The following is a 19,513-nucleotide window of genomic DNA, read 5'->3' on the forward strand; positions in this document are numbered from 1 at the left end:
TTTGTATTTATCATTAAAAAAAATGATTTAAACTAGTGAAAACAGCCGATCTACAAGCACACAACGCCTCGCGGTGCGAGGCGTTGTGTGCTTGTAGATCTGCTGTTTTCACTACTTTTGTGCAACGGCCTTGTATGATGAAGCAGGGCTTTGCTTTGCGAAAAAATTTACACATTTGAGACTTGGAGATACAAGGTTTCTGCCCGACAGTGACGATTTACTTTGTTGGCCGCCCAGCCCCCAAAATGGAACGAAGGCAGACATTTAATTTTTAATTTTTTCCTAATGACCGGCCTGGACCGGCCGTTCGGGAGTTGTCCCGCTTTTCCCAATGGCAAGCACGTCCCTGATGCACGTTCTCTTCCCTCTGGCATTCTGGGTGTTGGTTGATAAACACATGGAACAAAGCAAAATAAAATCTCATGACTGAACAACTTTGTGCCAATCTGTGATTTGTGACTAGTGCTCAGTTTAAAAAAAAGAAGAAAAAAAAATCTTTGCTTTTATGAAATATCCGAGATCATTCATGTTTCATGGAAGACGCTTCTGTTTATTCTATTGCTAGTTTGACCAACTTCAAACACTCATTCATCTTAAAAGAACCAGTAATAACTGTCACACTGCGACGTGTTGTGAGCTTGTAGATCTGCTAGTTTCAGTGCGTGACACATGTGTCCATAGAACACATGCTGACTTCTATGTAAATTGTAATCCAAATGAAATCAGGTAAAGTAAGGTTGCTGCCAGGGCAGTGGTTTCTCAAACGTTTACATTTCAAGGAGCCCATAACTATAACTCTGAGAGTATATAACTGGAACCACATCCATTTGGAACCACCTCAAGGAACCCGGAGGGTCCCCCTGGACCCCACTTTGACCACCACTTGGACCCCACTCTGACTACCACTGTTCTACGGGGACATGGTTGAGGGCAGGGACGTGCTGGCCATTGGGAAAAGCGGGACAACTCCCGAACGGCCAATTCATTCCCGGCCGGTTCAGGCCGGCCATTAGGGAAAAAATTAAAATAAAATGTTCATTCCATTTTGGGGGCTGGGCGGCCAACAAAGTAAATCGTCACTGTCGGGCAGAAACCTCGTATCTCCAAGTTTCAAATTTGTAGATTTTTTTGCGCAAAGCAAAGCCCTGCTTCATCATACAAGGCCGTCGCACAAAAGTAGTGAAAACAGCAGATCTACAAGCACACAACGCCTCGCGGTGCGAGGCGTTGTGTGCTTGTAGATCGACTGTTTTCACTAGTTTAAATCATTTTTAAAATGATAAATACAAAACAACCGGTTTTGGACGTACAAGGTTTCCACCCGACAAAGACGAAATATAACTCATGTAATTGGCCCACTGGCTTGTCACTTGTCACTTGGCAGCAGCGCTATAGAGAGAGATCTCTCTCTATAGCACGCAATGAGGGCCTCTCCAACTATTTTTCCTGGGCTGAATCAGGGGCCCAGCACGTCCCTGGTTGAGGGGCACGCCGGTCCAGGCTTTGGTGGAGACATGTTTACCTTGGCATGGCACTAAAACAGGATGTACTGTAGGGACATCTCACTGTTGGCCCTCCACAAACATCCTACGGCATTGAATGCTTGCTCTCAGTGGTAACCATGCGACCATGCAAACCATTGTGGGCAGGGGTGAGATGCCGTGGGCTCGGCTGGGCTCGGCGAGCCCACACTTCTTTCTTTCAAGCTGCACATACGCACGCCCCAGATGCACGCACACACGACCCGCGCGTGCACGCACGTGTGACGCCGCGCTGCCGCGGTCAGCACGAATCCCCAGGACAGAGTCCCCCTACCTGGCTAGCTGCTTTGCATAACAATACTCGGGTAGGCAGTTCTCACCTACATCCTGAATTTACACTTGTACACGGCCAGCAGCACGTTCGCCTTGCATTCTTTGCAGACATTTAGAGAAGCCTGGACATTTAGCTCCTTTCGTAACCCCTCCCTCCGCTATGCAGCTCCGAGATAAGCTTCCCCACTCTTGTGATCCACAATCGTTTGCGTCGCGGGGAAGCTCAGCCGTTCGCGAAAACGTCTCCTTTTGTGAACATCTCATCTGTTAGTTTACTTCAAAAGAGTGGAAGAAAAACGAAGCTGTGTGTTGTTTTGTCAGAGCTGCATGCATAGCGGAGGGAGAGTTCCGAAAGTGTCTATGATTGTAAAGTAAAGTCTATGTAATGTGTAAAGTTATTTTATATTTGATATAAAGAAATACATTAATTGAAACACATTCATTGAAACTAATTAACAATGTAACTAAATAATAAGAATATAGTTAGGCTACATAAAAAAAGTTGTGATGTTGAATACAGTATTTCAACTAGCACCGCGCGGCAGGCATGCACGTGCACACATGCGCGTGCACGCGCGCGCGTACGTGACGTGACGTCATGAATTTAGAGGGGTACCACTTCTAAAATCCATATCACACCACTGATTGTGGGTATGCTAATTTGCTAATTTAATATGCAACAAGATGTTGGTTGCTCCCAACATTTGTCATGAGAGAAGATGATGAATGGCTTGACCTTCGAGGTATCTGGCCTTGATTATTTGATGCAAGACAGTTCTCTGATAATGGCAAAAAATATACATGAAAACTATTTAATTCCAATATGAAATAGTGTAAATTCACGAAACAGATTACTTAAAGTATTTGCTTTCGAGCGGTGCCTGCTGCTCCAAAATTTGACCGTGTGTGTGTTTGTATGAGCATGGATTTTTTTGTTATGCGTGAGCACGAATCGATATGATACCCTTTTCGATACCATCTTCGATACTTTTTATTTAGGTGATGATCACACAGTGTGGCGGAGCGGAGAGTATAGACGTTGGATAATCATCATAATAATAAACATTATAGGCTATTGTCGGCTATTTTCCACAGTAACGAGTGTAGCCTACTAAAGTAGTCATTAAACTCTCAATAGCCCAACTGTTACAGATGCGACCGGCCAGGGGTGCGTTCCAGAGTATCGAAACGAGGTATCGTTCGTTTTTACGTGAACCGATACCCGATAGTATCGACGTCATGCGATCGATACCATTAAAAGTATCGCAGACGATACCCATCCCTACCACACACTGGGTGTGATTTTTTTCTTTTAAAAAATAACCGCAATTTCCAACACATTAATATTACTACCTTTTGGACACGTTGACATATTTTATTAAGAATGAGAGGTACTAGGCAGACTTTAATGTGCGCTTTAAGAATTATATATCTCCAAAACAAAAACTCTTCCCAGTAGACACATTCTGTTTTAGCAATCTTGCAGACACTCACTCACCTTGGGGGGCAGGGCTCAGGACTACAGATGCGGACCATGAGCGGTGGCCTGCTGGAGGGCTCACACATCCAGTCCTCCACCTCCTCCGCCTTCTGCCTGTTCACGCACCTCACCACCGCACTCTGCTTCCCTGGGTTCAAGAGAGAGGCGGACACGTAGCGTTAGAGGAAAAAGGCTAGGCAAAGAGAACAGATCGCTAGATTTCACCCTGTTCCCATGAGTGTTCATTTTGAAGGAAAGGTTAGGGCTGTCACAATTATTACATAATCGTCTAATCGTGATTTTTTTTTGACATAATCGTGATTTTTTTTCATAATTGTCATAATCGTTTCCATGTTGAAAAATGTTCATATATTTTAAAAAAAGGTCAAAAATTGTGGAAATAGCAGATCTACAAGCTCACAACGCGTTGCATCGTGACGCGTTGTGAGCTTGTAGATCGGCTATTTCCACTATCAAAGTTATTTTTGAAGTAGTAAGTTGTCAAATATGTCAGTAATTTCTTTGTATATTTAGGTTATGTGTCATATCTACCATGTACAACTTCAAAGCCTAAAAGCCAAACAGAAATGTAATTATCAACGACAAAAACACAATTAAATCGTTAATCGCCAATTATTTGAGTGACAATTAATCGTCATGTAAAATGTCATATCGTGACAGCCCTAGGAAAGGTTTCATTTATTTTTTGTTATAATCTTTAGAATAAAACGTCATTTAGTATTAGTCATATTTTAGTCATCTGAAAAGTTTTAGTTTTAGTCTAGATCTTAGTCGAATGGCAGATTTTACACTTGGTTGCATGCTTAAAATAGCATAAATAATCGACAAGCTCGCAACGCATCGCAGCGTTGCCTGCTATTATCAGAGCACAACACCCGAGCACAAACAAACATAAAATGACTTTTACTTCAACTGGATCTCTTCTCCACTAGTCCCTCCCGAATATATTAGTATAGTTTTTATTTAATAACAAAATTGTCAATATATTTAGTCTAAGTTTTAGTCATCATAGCTTAGTTTTTACTTCATTGTCTTCACCAGCCGAAGGCTGAGGGAGAGCATGTTTTCGCCCCTGTCCGTGATCCGTCCGTCCGTCCGTGCGTGCGTGCGTCCGTCCGTCCGTCCTTCGAGTTTGTTACCAGCTAATCTCCGGCACCATTGGCCCGGTCGCTGCCAAAATGAGCACACACACTCCCTGGATGCCAATTCAGAACCTCTGCCCCACATTTTTCAAATGGCCCTGTTCTAGCGCCACCATGAGGCCGATGTTTGCAAAACACATTTCTGTACACTACTCCTACAGATTTTGTCCACAAATCACGCAATTCGGTAGACAGTATCTCTACAGTCATGTGATCGACACAGACCTGTCTGATTGTCCATATTCCATCCTGATTGGCTGATATTGGCTTTCAAAGTTTGTAAGATTGGTCCATTTTGGACAAAATGCCTCAAATCACAAACGCAGAGCGCAATTATCACGCAATCGCGCGCACACACGTTCCCACTAGGACGAGGAAGAAATGCCACATCAAATTTCGGAAATCAGCCTCATGGTGGCGCTATAACAGGCCAATTCGTGGTTTTACCTATAACTCCACCGATCAGTTTCAAACTTTGTAAGCGCACTCCCTGGATGCCAATTCAGAACCTCTGCCCCACATTTTTCACATGGGCCTGTTCTAGCGCCACCAGGAGGCCAATTTGTGCAAAACTACCTTTTGGCCAGTACTCCTACAGATTTTGTCCAAAAATCACGCAAATCGGTAGACAGTATCTCTACAGTCATGTGATCGACATGGATCTGTCTGATTGTCCATATTCCATCCTGATTGGCTGAGATTGGCTTTCAAAGTTTGTAAGATTGGTCCGTTTTGGACAAAATGCCTCAAATCACAAACGCAGAGTGCAATTAACATGAAATCGCACACACACATTCCCACTAGGCCGAGGAAGAAATGCCACTTCAAAATGTTTAAATCAGCCTCATGGTGGCGCTATAACAGGCCAATTTGTGATTTCACCTTTAACTCCACCGATCAGTTTCAAACTTTGTAAGCGCACTCCCTATAGGTCAAGGAAAAAACATTTCCTTGCATTTTACACATCAACCTTTTATAGCGCCACCAGGAGGCCGACTTATGTAAGACACATTTTTGGATATTACTCCTTCAGATTTTACCCACAATTAACACAAATCAGTACACAGTATCTCTACAGTCATATGATCAAGACGGATCAGACCCATATTAAATATTCCATCCTGATTGGCTAAGATTGGCATCCAAACTTTGCAGGATTGATCCGTTTCGAACAAAATGCCTCAAATCAAACACAGCGTGCAATTGTTATGAAATAGTGCACGCACATTCGCAAAAGGCCAAGGAAGAAATTACACTACAAAATGTTCAAATCAGCCTCATGGTGGCGCCATGAAAGGTCTAAGATTGGTGAAGAACACATGCCACCCTTTTTACATTTGCCTATTATAGCACCACCAGGACGCGTGGCCTGGTGGAGACATGTGCTCGGAAGAGCACTTCTTCTAGTTTTTATTTAGTTTTCGTCTGTGAAAAAAGGCAGTCGACGAAACATTTTTCCCTCATAGTTTTTAGTCGACGAAATCAACACTGGTTTCCGATGAACAATTTACACACAAAGGATCTCACCCGTGGCACATGTGGCCGAGCAGGCGGTGAAGCCCCTGTAGTCCCAGTGGTGGAGCTCTTCCCCCTGCGCGAGGGGGCCCCCAGGCTCCTCCTCATGGAGGCCCGGACCGACGCCGTCACAAGGGCCCCCGTTGCAGGGTCTTTCCAGCCGGGGCTTGTCCTCTCCACACTCCTCCTCTGGAAGGTCCACCTCCGTCTGGGTGAAGGACAGCAGCACCTTGCACCTCACCTCACGGCTCTGTCTGCCGGGCCCGCAGGTGGCGCTGCAGGGTGACCAGGTCCCTGGTATAAACCTGAACACATTGGTGGCAACAAGGTACAACATCCTGTTAAATATACTTCTGAGGCAAAACATTTAAAGCGTCAAGGATTAAAAATCCAACGTTCCCCTATTACGCCATTAATACCTGATGCCGATTCTAAGATTTGCATGAATCTTCACTATTTTTCTAAAATAGCAGATCTACAAGCTCACAAGGTTTTAATGAGTTAAACCAGTGGGTTCCCAAACTTTTCAGGTCGAGACCATGAATGTCTCTTTGTCTATCTGTGCTGGTTATTATGTTGTTACATTACAGTAAAATAACTGCAAATGGTAAAATTAACAAAATGGTCACTTTAACAAGGTATTATAATTATATTATCCACACTTTTATTCTCCTCATCTTGACGAAATGTTATATTCCCAGGTTCCGCAGGTCAGCCCCACAGGTGCAATGCATTATTGTTATTTGTGGCGCGTTTACTAACATGCCAAGTTTAGCTGCACCGAAAAAATAAAAATGAAATAAAATGTACTTCTTACATTTTTTTTATCATGCCTGTTACTAAGGTATGGCAACATGACTGGTGTCTTGCACGCGCGCGAAGGCCAGCGTGCAAGACACCAGTCATGTTGCCATACCTTAGCTTTTTCTGAACTGACGCCACTGCTCTGCTGTGTGCTTGTGAAGGGGAGGGAGGGGGAGAGAGCTGGCTTGTCAGACGTCATAATTCCCTCGGCTCGGCGCTGTGTAGAGGACGAGTGGGGCGTTAAAGGCAGCACCACCCTAAGTATAATTCAAAATGTGTTTAATGAGTTTGATGAATGTGGTTTAGAGTGGAGTCAACGTTTTACATTAACAATGATAAAAAGTGGAATGGAAATACCCAGGAAAAGTAAATGTACCATCAAAACCATACTTGCGTCCAGCACTTGACTAAAAAACATAAACAGTTTTTTTCTTATTTATTCCAGCCCTGACCAAATACAGAAGATTATGTGGCCCTGACTCAATAATAAAGGCGTTTCCTTTTATACATTTGTCTCTATTCCATTGTGTGCGCTGACCTGATCCAAAATCAGGCCGGGAGAGAACATATTATAAGCGAAGCTTGACTAAATCCTACTGAGAGACACGATGCACTTTAACAATAAAGATAGGATTAAACGCATTTAGGCCTAGAATTATTGAATGCTTTAACCAGTGAAAAATAGCAGATATACAAGCTCACAACGCGGCACCGAGTGCCGCGCTGCGAGCTTGTAGATCTGCTATTTTTGAAAAAGTCGTGAAAATATGTACAAATCGTTGAATATATATTTTCAAAGCAAACGTTTTTGAGATGCGGGTCCGTGGAAAAATACATATCGTTTTGGGGGTCCTTCACATGAAAAGGTTTGAGAACCACTGACATACAGTAGTAGTCTCTCAAGAACAGACTAACTGAGCTCCAAAAGTGAAAAGGACCTTTTCTTTGACGATGGCTGGCCAGATTGCTGACATAGAAACATAGGTTTTTCAAAAACTCTTCAAAGGATTCAAAAGACACTTACTGTATAGAATGGGGTCAAAATTCTAATTTTCACGATTTTTCAAAAATAGAAGATCTACAAGCTCGCAGCGCGGCAGAGCTTGTATATCTGCTGTTTTTCAATAGTTAAAGCATAAAATAATGATACACAATAATGTGTACCCGTTCTGAATGGGTTAAACGCAGCAATATTTCTTCAATAAGTAATGAAATCCTACCTGGGGAGAAAGAGCACCGGAGATAGTGTCTGTGAGAAGAGGCTGTTGTTATTGAAACCCTTGATGTGTAAATGTGTAGGCCAGTTTTCTCAGCCTCCCTCCCCGTCCTCTAAGGAGCACAGCTGTGGCTGGTGGCCAGGGACGTGCAGGGGATGTTAGAGAGGCAGGGGCTGACAATTTCGAAAAGGGCCTTTTGATGAAAATAGATAGATACCTTTATTATCCCAAGGGGCAAAATCAGTCGCCTGGAGGCAGCACAGCATTTTAAGGTTATTTACAAAGTTACAGAGTAGTATGAAAAGAAAACAGACTGACGAAATTGTCAGTATACTTAGTCTTAGTTTTAGTCATCATAGCTTAGTTTTCATTTTGTTTTTATTTAGTATGTATGTATTATATAGCTTGTATTCTATATCTGATGTGCAAAATGTAAATTATTTATTTTAAGGTTTCGTTGAAATTGAACATTTTAGTAAAATGACATAGTGGAATAGAAAAGGACAGAAGCAAGAAAGGGAAGGGGGGGGGGGGGGGGTAAACATAAAATCACTGCCAGCCAAATACGGCGCAGACATTTTCAATTAAAATTACCAGCGTGAAAATGTCCACTACCAGAGAATCAAGTCTGCAAAAGTAGGTACGTTTGTCAAAAACAAAAAACCCACTGCGCCGTACTCCAACCCAAACCCACACAGTAAAATTCTCAGCGTTCATGTATCCATTTGTACTCTCAAAGTGGAAAAATGAAACCAAATGGACCCACATTTGTGCACTCTCAGAGTTAGTTTAACACTGAGGATTGTTACAGTGCAGCAGGGACGTGCTGGGCCCTTGATTCAGCCCGGGAAAAATAGTTGCAGAGGCCCTCATTGTGAGTAGCAGCAGCGCTATAGAGAGAGATCTCTCTCTATAGCGCTGCTATAGAGATTTGCCATTTCAGATCATGACAAGTGACAAGCTGGCTGAGTTATATTTCGTCGTTGTCGGGTGGAAACCTTGTATGTCCAAAACCGTTTGTTTTGTATTTATCATTTATAAAATGATTCAAACTAGTGAAAACAGCCGATCTACAAGCACACAACGCCTCGCACCGCAAGGCGTTGTGTGCTTGTAGATCTGCTGTTTTCACTACTTTTGTGCAACGGCCTTGTATGATGAAGCAGGGCTTTACTTCGCGAAAAAATGTATAGGCCTACATTTGAAACTTGGAGATGCAAGGTTTCTGCTCGACAGTGACGATTTACTTTGTTGGCCGCTCAGCCCCCAAAATGGAACAAAGGCCGACATTTTATTTTTATTTTTTTCCTAATGGCCGGCCTGGACCGGCCGTTCGGGAGTTGTCCCGCTTTTCCCAATGGCCAGCACGTCCCTGGTGACAGTGCAGGAAGGAGGCTTACAGACAGGCACAACACATCCCACGCCACTGACGCCAGTCAGTCAGTGTCCTGCCAAGCAAACACTTCCCCCTGCTTAAGGAGATTAGGTTTTATGAGCCCTGTTAATGCTCCACGCTCACATTGTGTCATGTTTACACTAATGTGTCCAATTAAGACTGATCATGATGTCAAGTCCCAAACGCAGAGCCTTGATTGGGTGTTAACAGACTTTGGATGAGGGCGTTGACGGAGGCGAAGGGAATGTAGGAATGGTGGGATGAAGGGAGGGGAGGCGTGGGGGAGGGGAGGCTGCGGGGGAGTCAAAAGTGTCAGAGCGTTAGATTGTCAGGCATCATTCTAGAAGTGTGTGTCTGTGTCTGTCTCTGCGTACGTGTGTGTGTGTGTGTGTGTGTGTGTGTGTGTGTGTGTGTGTGTGTGTGTGTGTGTGTGTGTGTGTGTGTGTGTGTGTGTGTGTGTGTACATCCATGCAGGGGTGTCACAAGGGGGGGAAAGTGGGACTGAGTTACTAGGGCCCAAGGTGGAGGGGCCTTAATTATTTTATACTTTAGCTATTGAAAAATAGCAGATATACAAGATCACAGCGCGGCACCGAGTGCAGTGCTGCAAGCTTGTAGATCTGCTATTTTTGAAAAGTCGTGAAAATGTGTGCAAATCTTTGAATAAGCCTATATGTAGTATTTTTTAAGCGAACATTTGTAAATTTTGCTTCTGGGGGGGTCCCTGTATCTAAATATTTTGAGATGCTCACAACGCCTCGCGTTGCGAGGCGTTGTGAGCATGTAGATCGGCTATTTTCACAATGTTCGCCTCTTAGCTTACTTAATATTTGACAGTTTGGCCGGTCCTGTCGAATATTCGACTATTCGAATACTTTGAGGTCGAATAATTCGAATACTAAAAATGACTATGCGTGAATGCCCTAGTGTGTGTGTGTGTGTGTGTACATCCCCGCACACATGTTCCCTCTCATCAGCACATGAGTCCCGTATGTTACATGCTGGCTCCTCTGGCTGCGCGTGGCGAGGATTTGTGAGAAGCACCGCTGCGTGCGACGAGGTGTCTGTGCAAAGTGTTTGAGGTGTCTGTGCAAAGTGTTTGAGGTGTCTGTGCAAAGTGTTTGAGGTGTCTGTGCAAAGTGTTTGAGGTGTCTGTGCAAAGTGTTTGAGGTGTCTGTGCAAAGTGTTTGAGGTGTCTGTGCAAAGTGTTTGAGGTGTCTGTGTAAAGTGTTTGAGGTGTCTGTGCAAAGTGTTTGAGGTGTCTGTGCAAAGTGTTTGAGGTGTCTGTGCAAAGTGTTTGAGGTGTGTGTGCAAAGTGTTTGAGGTGTCTGTGCAAAGTGTTTGAGGTGTCTGTGCAAAGTGTTTGAGGTGTCTGTGCAAAGTGTTTGAGGTGTCTGTGCAAAGTGTTTGAGGTGTGTGTGTGAGCTCCGTGAGCCCACAGATCCCAGGGAGGGCCTATCAGTGTTGGCCAGGCTCAGTAGCAGCAGGCAATACTCACACGCTTATCATCTGCTAGCGGAAGCAGAGGAAATGGAGCAGGACAGATTCACCGACCCCTGGATAAGGTCTGTATGTGTGCTGTGTGTGTGTGTGTACGGTATATGTGTGCGAGCGCGCGCAGGGGCGTCACACCAAATTATGGGCCCTGGGTACAAGGATTCACTGTGGGCCCCCCATGAATGTTAACTATTGAAAATAGCAGATATCCAAGCAGCTTGTATATCTGCTATTTTTGGAAGAATCGTGAAAATGTGTGCAAGAAACCTATGTTTTCATGTCAGTGGTGCTCAAACCTTTTCATGTGAAGGACCCCCAAAATGATATGTATTTGGCCACGGACCCCCATCTCAAAATATTTAGTTCCAGGGACCCCCCAGAAGCAAAATTTGAGTTACAAATGTTCGCTTAAAAAATACATGCAATCAAAGATTTTCACACATTTTCACGACTTTTCAAAAATAGCAGATCTACAAGCTTTGCAGCGCGGCACTCGGTGCCGCGCTGTGAGCTTGTATATCTGCTATTTTTCAATAGCTAAAGTTACTAGGGCCCCTCCACCTTGGGCCCTGGTAACTCAGTCCCACTTTCCTACCCCTTGTGACGCCCCTGAGCGAGCGCGCACGCGCGCTTGCATTCGCAACAGCGACAGCCAGGTGGGGGTAACCGAGGAGTCTGCTTTAATAACCTCGACTCGGCATTGATAAGAATTGTCTGAGTGTGTGTGTGTGTGTGTGTGTGTGTGTGTGGGCTGGCGGGCGGGTGTATGTGTTATCGTGACCGCGATACGAAGCCGTGCTTCAAACATGAGATCCAGACACATACGACACGCTCACAAACACGAGCTATCAGTCCAGTCCCGAGAGAGAGCATCGAATGCCTTTGATGTGGAACAGATTGCCAAGCTCCAAACAAACGGTCCACCTCCTCCAGTTGTCCTCAGAATAGAACAGCGTGAGCGCGCACGCTGCAGGGAGGATGTGTGGGTTATACCATCCCACGCAATACAGAGACCAGTGGTTCTCAACCTGTGGCCCGGGGCCCACATATTTTAATGATATCGATAATTTAAAGGAGCTATTAGTCAGCCTTATCAATCCATATAAAAGAATAGAAGAGGGATGTAAACAAAGTCAGCCTGACAATGGCCAAAATGATTATTTTATCATTATTTTACGCTTTTTGTGGTAATTTTTTAATAGAAACACATACATGAAGCTTAATCTTTTTTATAAAATATTTTCAACATTATTTTTATGTTAGCGTCCGTTTTTCAAGAAAAAGTTGACTATAGCTCCTTTAACACAACGGAAGCCAAGGTTTCTAACATTTCTAGCTGTTGCTGCTGCCGTCGTTCACTTACGCTTTATTTTGAAGAGCCTCGGAAGCTTCGTGCGTGTGCACGTGAGTGTCCACTGACGATTGAGGAAGATAATCCATTTGTTTACAAACGCTCGCGAAACTAAAATCCAAACCGGGGCCGACCATCGCGGTAAAGTGTTGCCGTGAAAACAGGCAAATCTCTGCTTCCCTGGCGTTCTTTGCACCTTATTCATAGATAAAGCTGTTTTTATGTTTCAGCATAGAATGGAAGTGTATGCAGCCTAGATCCCCATTTTGTTTCTGTGCGAGCCACGGTATGACGTATGGACCAGGGTCTTTCACAGGGCACATAGCATGCGCGCAGCTGCACGCTGCACAGTTAACCCTTTATGTCGTTCCTCAACGGGATAACTGATTTTTGGCACAGCGACCTCCAGTGGCCTTATCCCGTTACTGAACGAGTTTGGCTCCGTGGGTGTTAACATCAATATCAGTGGTGTAAAGTAACTAAGTACATTTACTTAAAGGATTACTGTTAACAATCCGGATTTAGCTTTCTGTGCTTACGACGATAGGGGAAGGGGAGGGGTTAGGTCAGAGGGCAGTTGCGCCGAAGCCCACCCCACAGCCCCTTCCCCCAATACACTATAGGGCTTTCTCCCTCCATCAGACAACTTTCCCTCATTAGTGATAATTCATTTCCTGGTTTTCAACCTAAGGCGAATACTGCACAAGACCAATCAGGACCTCAACCTCTACGGGCCCTGGACAGAGCGGATGGATGGAACACCAACATTTGAAGCACTCCACAATATACAAATATGGAGGACAGGGTATACATCACCACAATCCGAGGCAACAACGAGAAGCAGGGAGATTTCCTCGAAATCCTCTCCCCTCCAGACCTCTCTCTCCCCATTACCAGCATCAAAGCTACTATTGGACACGCAAAAGCCATAAATGTGCAAGGCCGCTAGGGACGAGGGTCTGGGAGACGTCAGAGCCGGAGCAGCTTTTGAGATGGATTACAAGTGACCTTTGAACCTCAACTGCTAAGATGATCTGACCAGAACAGAATCAGACAATAATATTGGGCTATTGAACTGCCCATGGCAGGGGTGGGCAACTTTGATGATGGAGAGGGCCACTATATTTTCACACTCGCTCCAGAGGGCCACAATGCATATACAGTCAATCAATAGCCGATCAACAAGCTCAAAACACGCCGCACTGCGATGTGTTTTGAGCTTGTAGATCTGGTATTTTTGCTATTTCTGAATTGGAATCCTGAATTCTTTTTTTTTAGCTATTTTTGAATTGGAATCCTGAAAAGTTTAACTTGTATTTAATTTCCAATGCATTTATATGTTCTTATGTTAACTTTATGAACTTAAATACAAATACATTGTGCATAAAAAAAGACTAGTACTAGTCATTAAGCTACTAATATAGACTGAAGTAATTAAAGCGGGTCATGTATGCATGTTTGTAATCGTAACAGCTGAAATCAATATCTCAGTATTCAGATATTAACCTGCGGGCCGCATTAAGTGAAGGTGAGGGCCGCATGTGGCCCCCGGGCCGCAAGTTGCCCATGTATGGCCCATGGACTTCTCACCTCCTTCATGAATTAATTCATGGGATGCCAAAGAATCCTGGCCAAACACAAATTGACATTGACTTTCCCCAGTTAAAAAGGGTCTCTTCTCAGTTGGACCGAAGATTTATAGACCCACATCCCCCCCTTCCCTGGAACACTATCATCCCCCATCCCCCTTGTTCCCCCTCTCCCTCACAATGAACCCTAAAAGGACTTTAAAAATGCATTGATTAAAGCCCTTTGCACACAGGACAGTTGCGTTTCTATTGTTTGCTGCATGAATAAAACGCATTGGATTTGGTGTGCAATGCTGTGCGGAATCGGCGCTGCGGATCCCAAAAGGAGTCATAAAATGAGTGATGAGTTTTTTTACCGCATGCGACAAGACGCACGAATCGAACTGGGTTCGATTGAGAAAGAAAATGCACGACCGCAGCCACTCGTCGCACGTCTAATTCGGATCCGGTGTGCATGAGGTCGTAGAGAATCATTGTTTTCTTTAAAAAAAATGAAATGTCCGTTTTATCCGTGCGGATAAACGCGCCTGTGTGCAAAGGGCTTTACTGATGATTATTTACACTGACAAAACATGATGAGAGTGTTGATGTTACCTCGTTGTTGGGATCATTGGAAAAATGAATGATGATTAGAAGAAAACGATTGCTAATAAATAGAACCACTAAGTCATAATTGCATGTCCTAATGAAGTAGGCCTAGGTTATGTTATATCATGTAATTTTGTTTCGTTAAATCCAATTGAAATACAAGAATGTGTTGTCGGGATGACTTTTTGCCTCCCCAATATTTTAATAACTGTTAATAATATTATAAAATGAAATATATGGGGTTTAATGTTTTATATAATGATTGTATCGTTCATTGACAACTTAGGTGGTTAAGTGTTTTGTTTTGATTCATTTAATATGCGATAACACTGGTAAGAGTTCAGGTATGGCATCAGGAGAGAAGAATGCGGAAGAAAACAGAACATTTAATCTACAAACTAGGCTGTCAAAGTGATAGAAACTAAAATGTCTATATATTAGACATTATATAACTCAATAATAAATGGAGATAATTCAAAGTTGGCGTGAAAAAAACAGATATTTCGTAAGTTAGCGTGCCAAAGATAGATAAATCAAAAGATAGCGTGCGAAGGGTAGTATAGGAAGCGCCAACAAAGACAGGACTTGGGGCACAAGAGACTGGACGCGTCGGCGTGATGACAATATTGGACATTTTAACTTTGGAAAAGTTGGAACTTTGTGAACCGTTTTAGCCTAAGGATATTTAGCTGATGGACTTGGGAAATATCCCATATTGTACGAACTTTATCAGTTTAAATTTTTTTTGAAGCGGTGAAAACCGCTTCCTATGAGTGTCTTTTGTGTGTATCACGCCCATATATGGTGATTTTAGTCCAGAATGAACAGGCTTTTTCAAAAACAGAATGTCCGTTTAATTACTATATATGGTGATCTCAGTCCAGAATGAACAGGGTTTTTCAAAAACACAATGTATGTCACCTCATGTCCATATATGGTCACTCCAGGCCAGAATGAACAGGTTTTTCCTGTCCCGTACGTGCAAAATATCAGTCCAGAATGAATAGGCTTTTTCAAAAAGCAAAATGTGTGTCCCTCCCGGTCAGATGAATGGATACTTTGAGGATTGGTCAAGCTTCACATGATTGGCCTTCAGGTTTTAAATATAGTAGGCCGAGTTGAAAAATGTAGTAGGCCACAAAGATAACAGGGCCAGATAACAGACCTGGGAAACTGAAATAATTATAGAGGGATGCAGTTGACAAACAACTAAGAGACCAGCAAGCAGGATTTTTTATATATTCTTTTAAAACCTATTATACCGGCTGTCATACCGGCTCTCCAGACAATTCTATACTAAGATTCACCGCTTCACTTCGAACCGAGGTTTGATTTTTTAAATTATATTTTGTTTTAATCATTTTTGTGACTTTTATTATTTCAAACGTTTTTTTAATAAATCATTCTGGAATTATTGGAACTTGTCGTGCGCTCTTTTCCCAGTGTAATTCTGGTGAATTTCCATGGAAATGGAGGGGAATCGCCTCTATTAGAATGTCAAAGATGAACCGGCAGAGAAACCGATTGAGAGCGGCTCCTATTCCAAGCAGAGGTTGCGCTAGGATTTTTAACAGCCGGTCACCGTGACCGGCATGATTAAAATTTATCGGACATCTGATAAAAATACCGGACATAATAATTTTAATGCATGGATGACAAGCAGGTGCAAAAACATAGCCAATAACAACAGTTTAAGTCCTGCTGTATAGTTGGGACTGAACTAATTGAATGTAAAGGAGTAGTAGGCTGTACAAAAAACATACAGCTTCATCTTGCATAAGGAAATTAATTATATTGGACTACTCACGCAGGCTGTGTGTTTGCACACATACTGCATGGTTTCATAACAAGTTGTTTCTGTTCTGCATCATATTTCAGGCCAACACATAATAATGTACAGAATAATGAGAAATAGTCTGAAAGTGGGGTCTGCGCAATGTTTCATAGGTTGATAGATTAATCTGGCCAGAAAGGAATCAATTATAGACTACTCACTAGTATGGTCGAGTGGTCACGATCATCCTGCATCTCTGTTATGCAACTTTGGGAAGGTTGAAAAGGCTTTGGTGGTGATCTTGTACAGTTTCCATAACATCTCCTCATAAAGAACTTCAATCGAGTGTATAAAGTTTGTTTTATATGGGTTGTAGTTGTCCTGCGTGCCTTCAATAATTCCCATGGGTTCACAGTGCGCATTGCAAAATGACGCTGAAATGGACTGCTGTCTTCTCTCTCCCCCTGCGCCCCCGTTCGCAAATTAATGTTTAGGCTAAACAGTTCTGATAATACAACTTATTTTTGACTGTCCATTCATGTACTACAACTTAAACTGCGCGCTCATATTCCAAAACCAAGGCAGCTCATAGAGAGCATAGCGACAACATAACAAACCGACAACTAGGCCTACCCAGCAACAACTATCATTTCCTGTCTTACCTTCACAATAAAGTGTCTCCCGTTTACCTCCCAATGCAGCTTATTTCACACAGGTTATTATTAACAGGAAAAAGTGTAACTTAACCCGTGTGTGTTTGTGCAACCAGACGTGCATGTAAGAGAGAGTGATGAGGGAGAGAGAGAGAGAGAGAGAGAGAGAGACATTGAGAAAGAGAGAGAGAGAGAGAGAGAGAGATTTGCGGTGAACTGCCGTGTCATTTTCAATCGGTCCTTATGTCCGATGAGGTTTATATTTTCCGGTCTTTGTCATTATAAATCGGTCAAATCCGGCAATTTCCGGTCTAACGCAATCTCTGATTCCAAGGTGGAAAAGCAACAAAGCCTTCATCTCATCTTTGTCCAAAAATCGCTGCTACTCTTGACCTCGTAAGAAACAAATCTGTCAGCGGCAAAAGTCTCTTCATCAGTGTCTAAACTAGTGGGGAGTCACCGCTGGTTTTGACCTCGGAAGATATCACAGCATGACCAACATGCAGAAAACCCGGCATTTCTACAAGACAGTGTGAAATTTAAGCACCTTATTAACCCTATAAGTGCCTATCCCGAACAAGTTCGGCTTTATTTCAATCCAATACAATATTTTATTTGCTATTTTACTTACCCCGAGCTGCTTGGAGCAACGTGGGTGGTCCTTGCTCGACCAGCGCTAGCCAACGAGAGACGCTAGATGGTCCGACGATTTATTCCATTGAAAATGGTTTAAAATAAAGTTTAGAGCCCCCCAAAAAAAACTCAATATATACTGTCGGCGGCGCGACGTATTCCAGGGTGCCTATTTAATAAAATGAATTATTTAATCGGAGGCCTTAACGAAGCCCCGGTCTAAACGTCCATCCATGGTCCAGGCCAACACTCGGCCATACACGGGCCGTAGTCGCGCTAACGGCCGCATCGCGCCGCCCACTCCAATAATAAATCACATCTTTAGACAGGATTTTCTCCGGATTGTGTTCCCAGACCCAAAGAGAAAGTTTTTTGCGACTGAAATAGCTTTAGATCGGGCTTCTAAATGGGTTAGCATTTTGGCTACGTGTCAGCTAGCTTCCTCCTCTCGTCACCCATAGCATTGGCTGGAGTGAAATCCCAAGGCACTTGGGACAGTGTTGACGGAAGCTAGAGCGAAGGTCTATAGAGAAATTTCTGGCACTCTAGCGCCCTTTGTGGCTGGCGGCACTGTATGAGTTAACGTTAAAATAAAGACAAATCCATACAACTATGGCAAAGGTTTACATTGGATGATCACACTGTCAACAATTACTTCACCACTTTTCAACCAAAGTTACAATGTTAAAGTGGAAGCCATTGTTCTCGCGATAATAAAGATAAAAAATATTTAAAAAAAAAAAGAATCTGTAAAACGATGATGTAACAAGACTATGGATTTCTGAACTTCCCACAGCTCTCCTAAGAGACTTGGACCAAGTAGATTATTTTTTTTCAATTTTATTATGAACATTAGTGAGGACCTATTATATGAAGATAGGTTGAAAAGTGGCAAAGTCCTGACCATTTTGTACTTTGAGTAAATTTCCAATTTCCACTACTTTTACCCCCACTACGTATTGTATAAAATTGTGTTGAAGATTAAAAATGTTCATAGATTTCTTAGACAGCTTAGACATGTTTGACCGCACTGTCAGACATTTAGCCACTTGAACCGTCTTCTCTTCTTTTCCCTCTACAAACCTCGACTCTTTGCCAAAAATAGCCGATCTACAAGCTTACAACGCCTCGCAGCACGTTGTAAGCTTGTAGATCTGCTATTTTTGGCTAATGTTCCACTCAGAATAGGGATGCTAGGGTTCAGATGGTTAATGTAAAAAACATGATCCGAGGCGAGGCGTTGTGAGCATGTAGATCGGCTATTTTCACAATGGCTGAAAAAAATAAACGAGTTTTGTCCGTTTTTTACCCAGGTTTCTACAGTTTCTTGGGCTGGATATGGCAGCCTGGAATGGTTGTTCAAGTGCAGCTAAACTTGGCATGTTAGTAAACGTGCCACAATTAACAATAATGCATTACACCTGTGCAGCTGACCTGCGGAACCTGGGAATATACTATTCGGTCAACATGGGGAGAATAAGGCCTATAATACCTTGTTAAAGTGACCATTTTGTTAAATTTTGCATTTGTAGTTATTTTACTGTAATTTAACAACATAATAACCAGCACAGATAGACAAAGAGACATATTTATTCATAACTTTTATTTCCCCCCCTGGACCCAAGGTATGGCAGCTGCATACCCCTGCCATACCCAATTGACGCCCCTGCAAATGCTCCTATCTCCCCCTACATACTTGTCTTTCATGAGTGCACCATGCACTGTAAACCCCTGTACCCCTGGGAGATATGAAGTCATCATCCATAAGCAAGTACCAAACGTGTGTGTGTGTGTGTGTGTGTGTGTGTGTGTGTGTGTGTGTGTGTGTGTGTGTGTGTGTGTGTGTGTGTGTGCGCGCGCGCATGTGCGTGCGTGTGTGTGTGTGTGTAGTGAGAGCTGCTGACTGCGTTGTGGTTTTGCTGTACAAGGACAAGGGGGCCCGTGTGTGTGTGTGTGTGTGTGTGTGTGTGTGTGTGTGTGTGTGTGTGTGTGGCGGTATGTTATTGCTGGGCGCTAGCATTTCAGATGGAGGACGAGAT

General features: G+C 43.2%; 1 protein-coding gene across 1 annotated transcript in view; it reads right to left on the minus strand.

Moving 5' to 3' along the window:
• adamtsl3 (ADAMTS-like 3) overlaps window positions 1–19,513 on the minus strand; it is a gene marked incomplete at both ends in the record, with an annotated part of 420,411 nt that overhangs the window by 180,599 nt on the left and 220,299 nt on the right. Inside the window, 2 exons of the mRNA XM_080729421.1 lie at window positions 3,313–3,442; window positions 5,985–6,277. Of these exons, the coding sequence (XP_080585547.1) occupies window positions 3,313–3,442; window positions 5,985–6,277 (423 nt within the window). The remainder of the gene's footprint in view (window positions 1–3,312; window positions 3,443–5,984; window positions 6,278–19,513) is intronic.

The sequence above is a fragment of the Nannobrachium achirus genome, assembly GCF_963921795.1.
Source record: "Nannobrachium achirus genome assembly, chromosome: 7".
Classification (NCBI taxonomy): Eukaryota; Metazoa; Chordata; class Actinopteri; order Myctophiformes; family Myctophidae; genus Nannobrachium; species Nannobrachium achirus.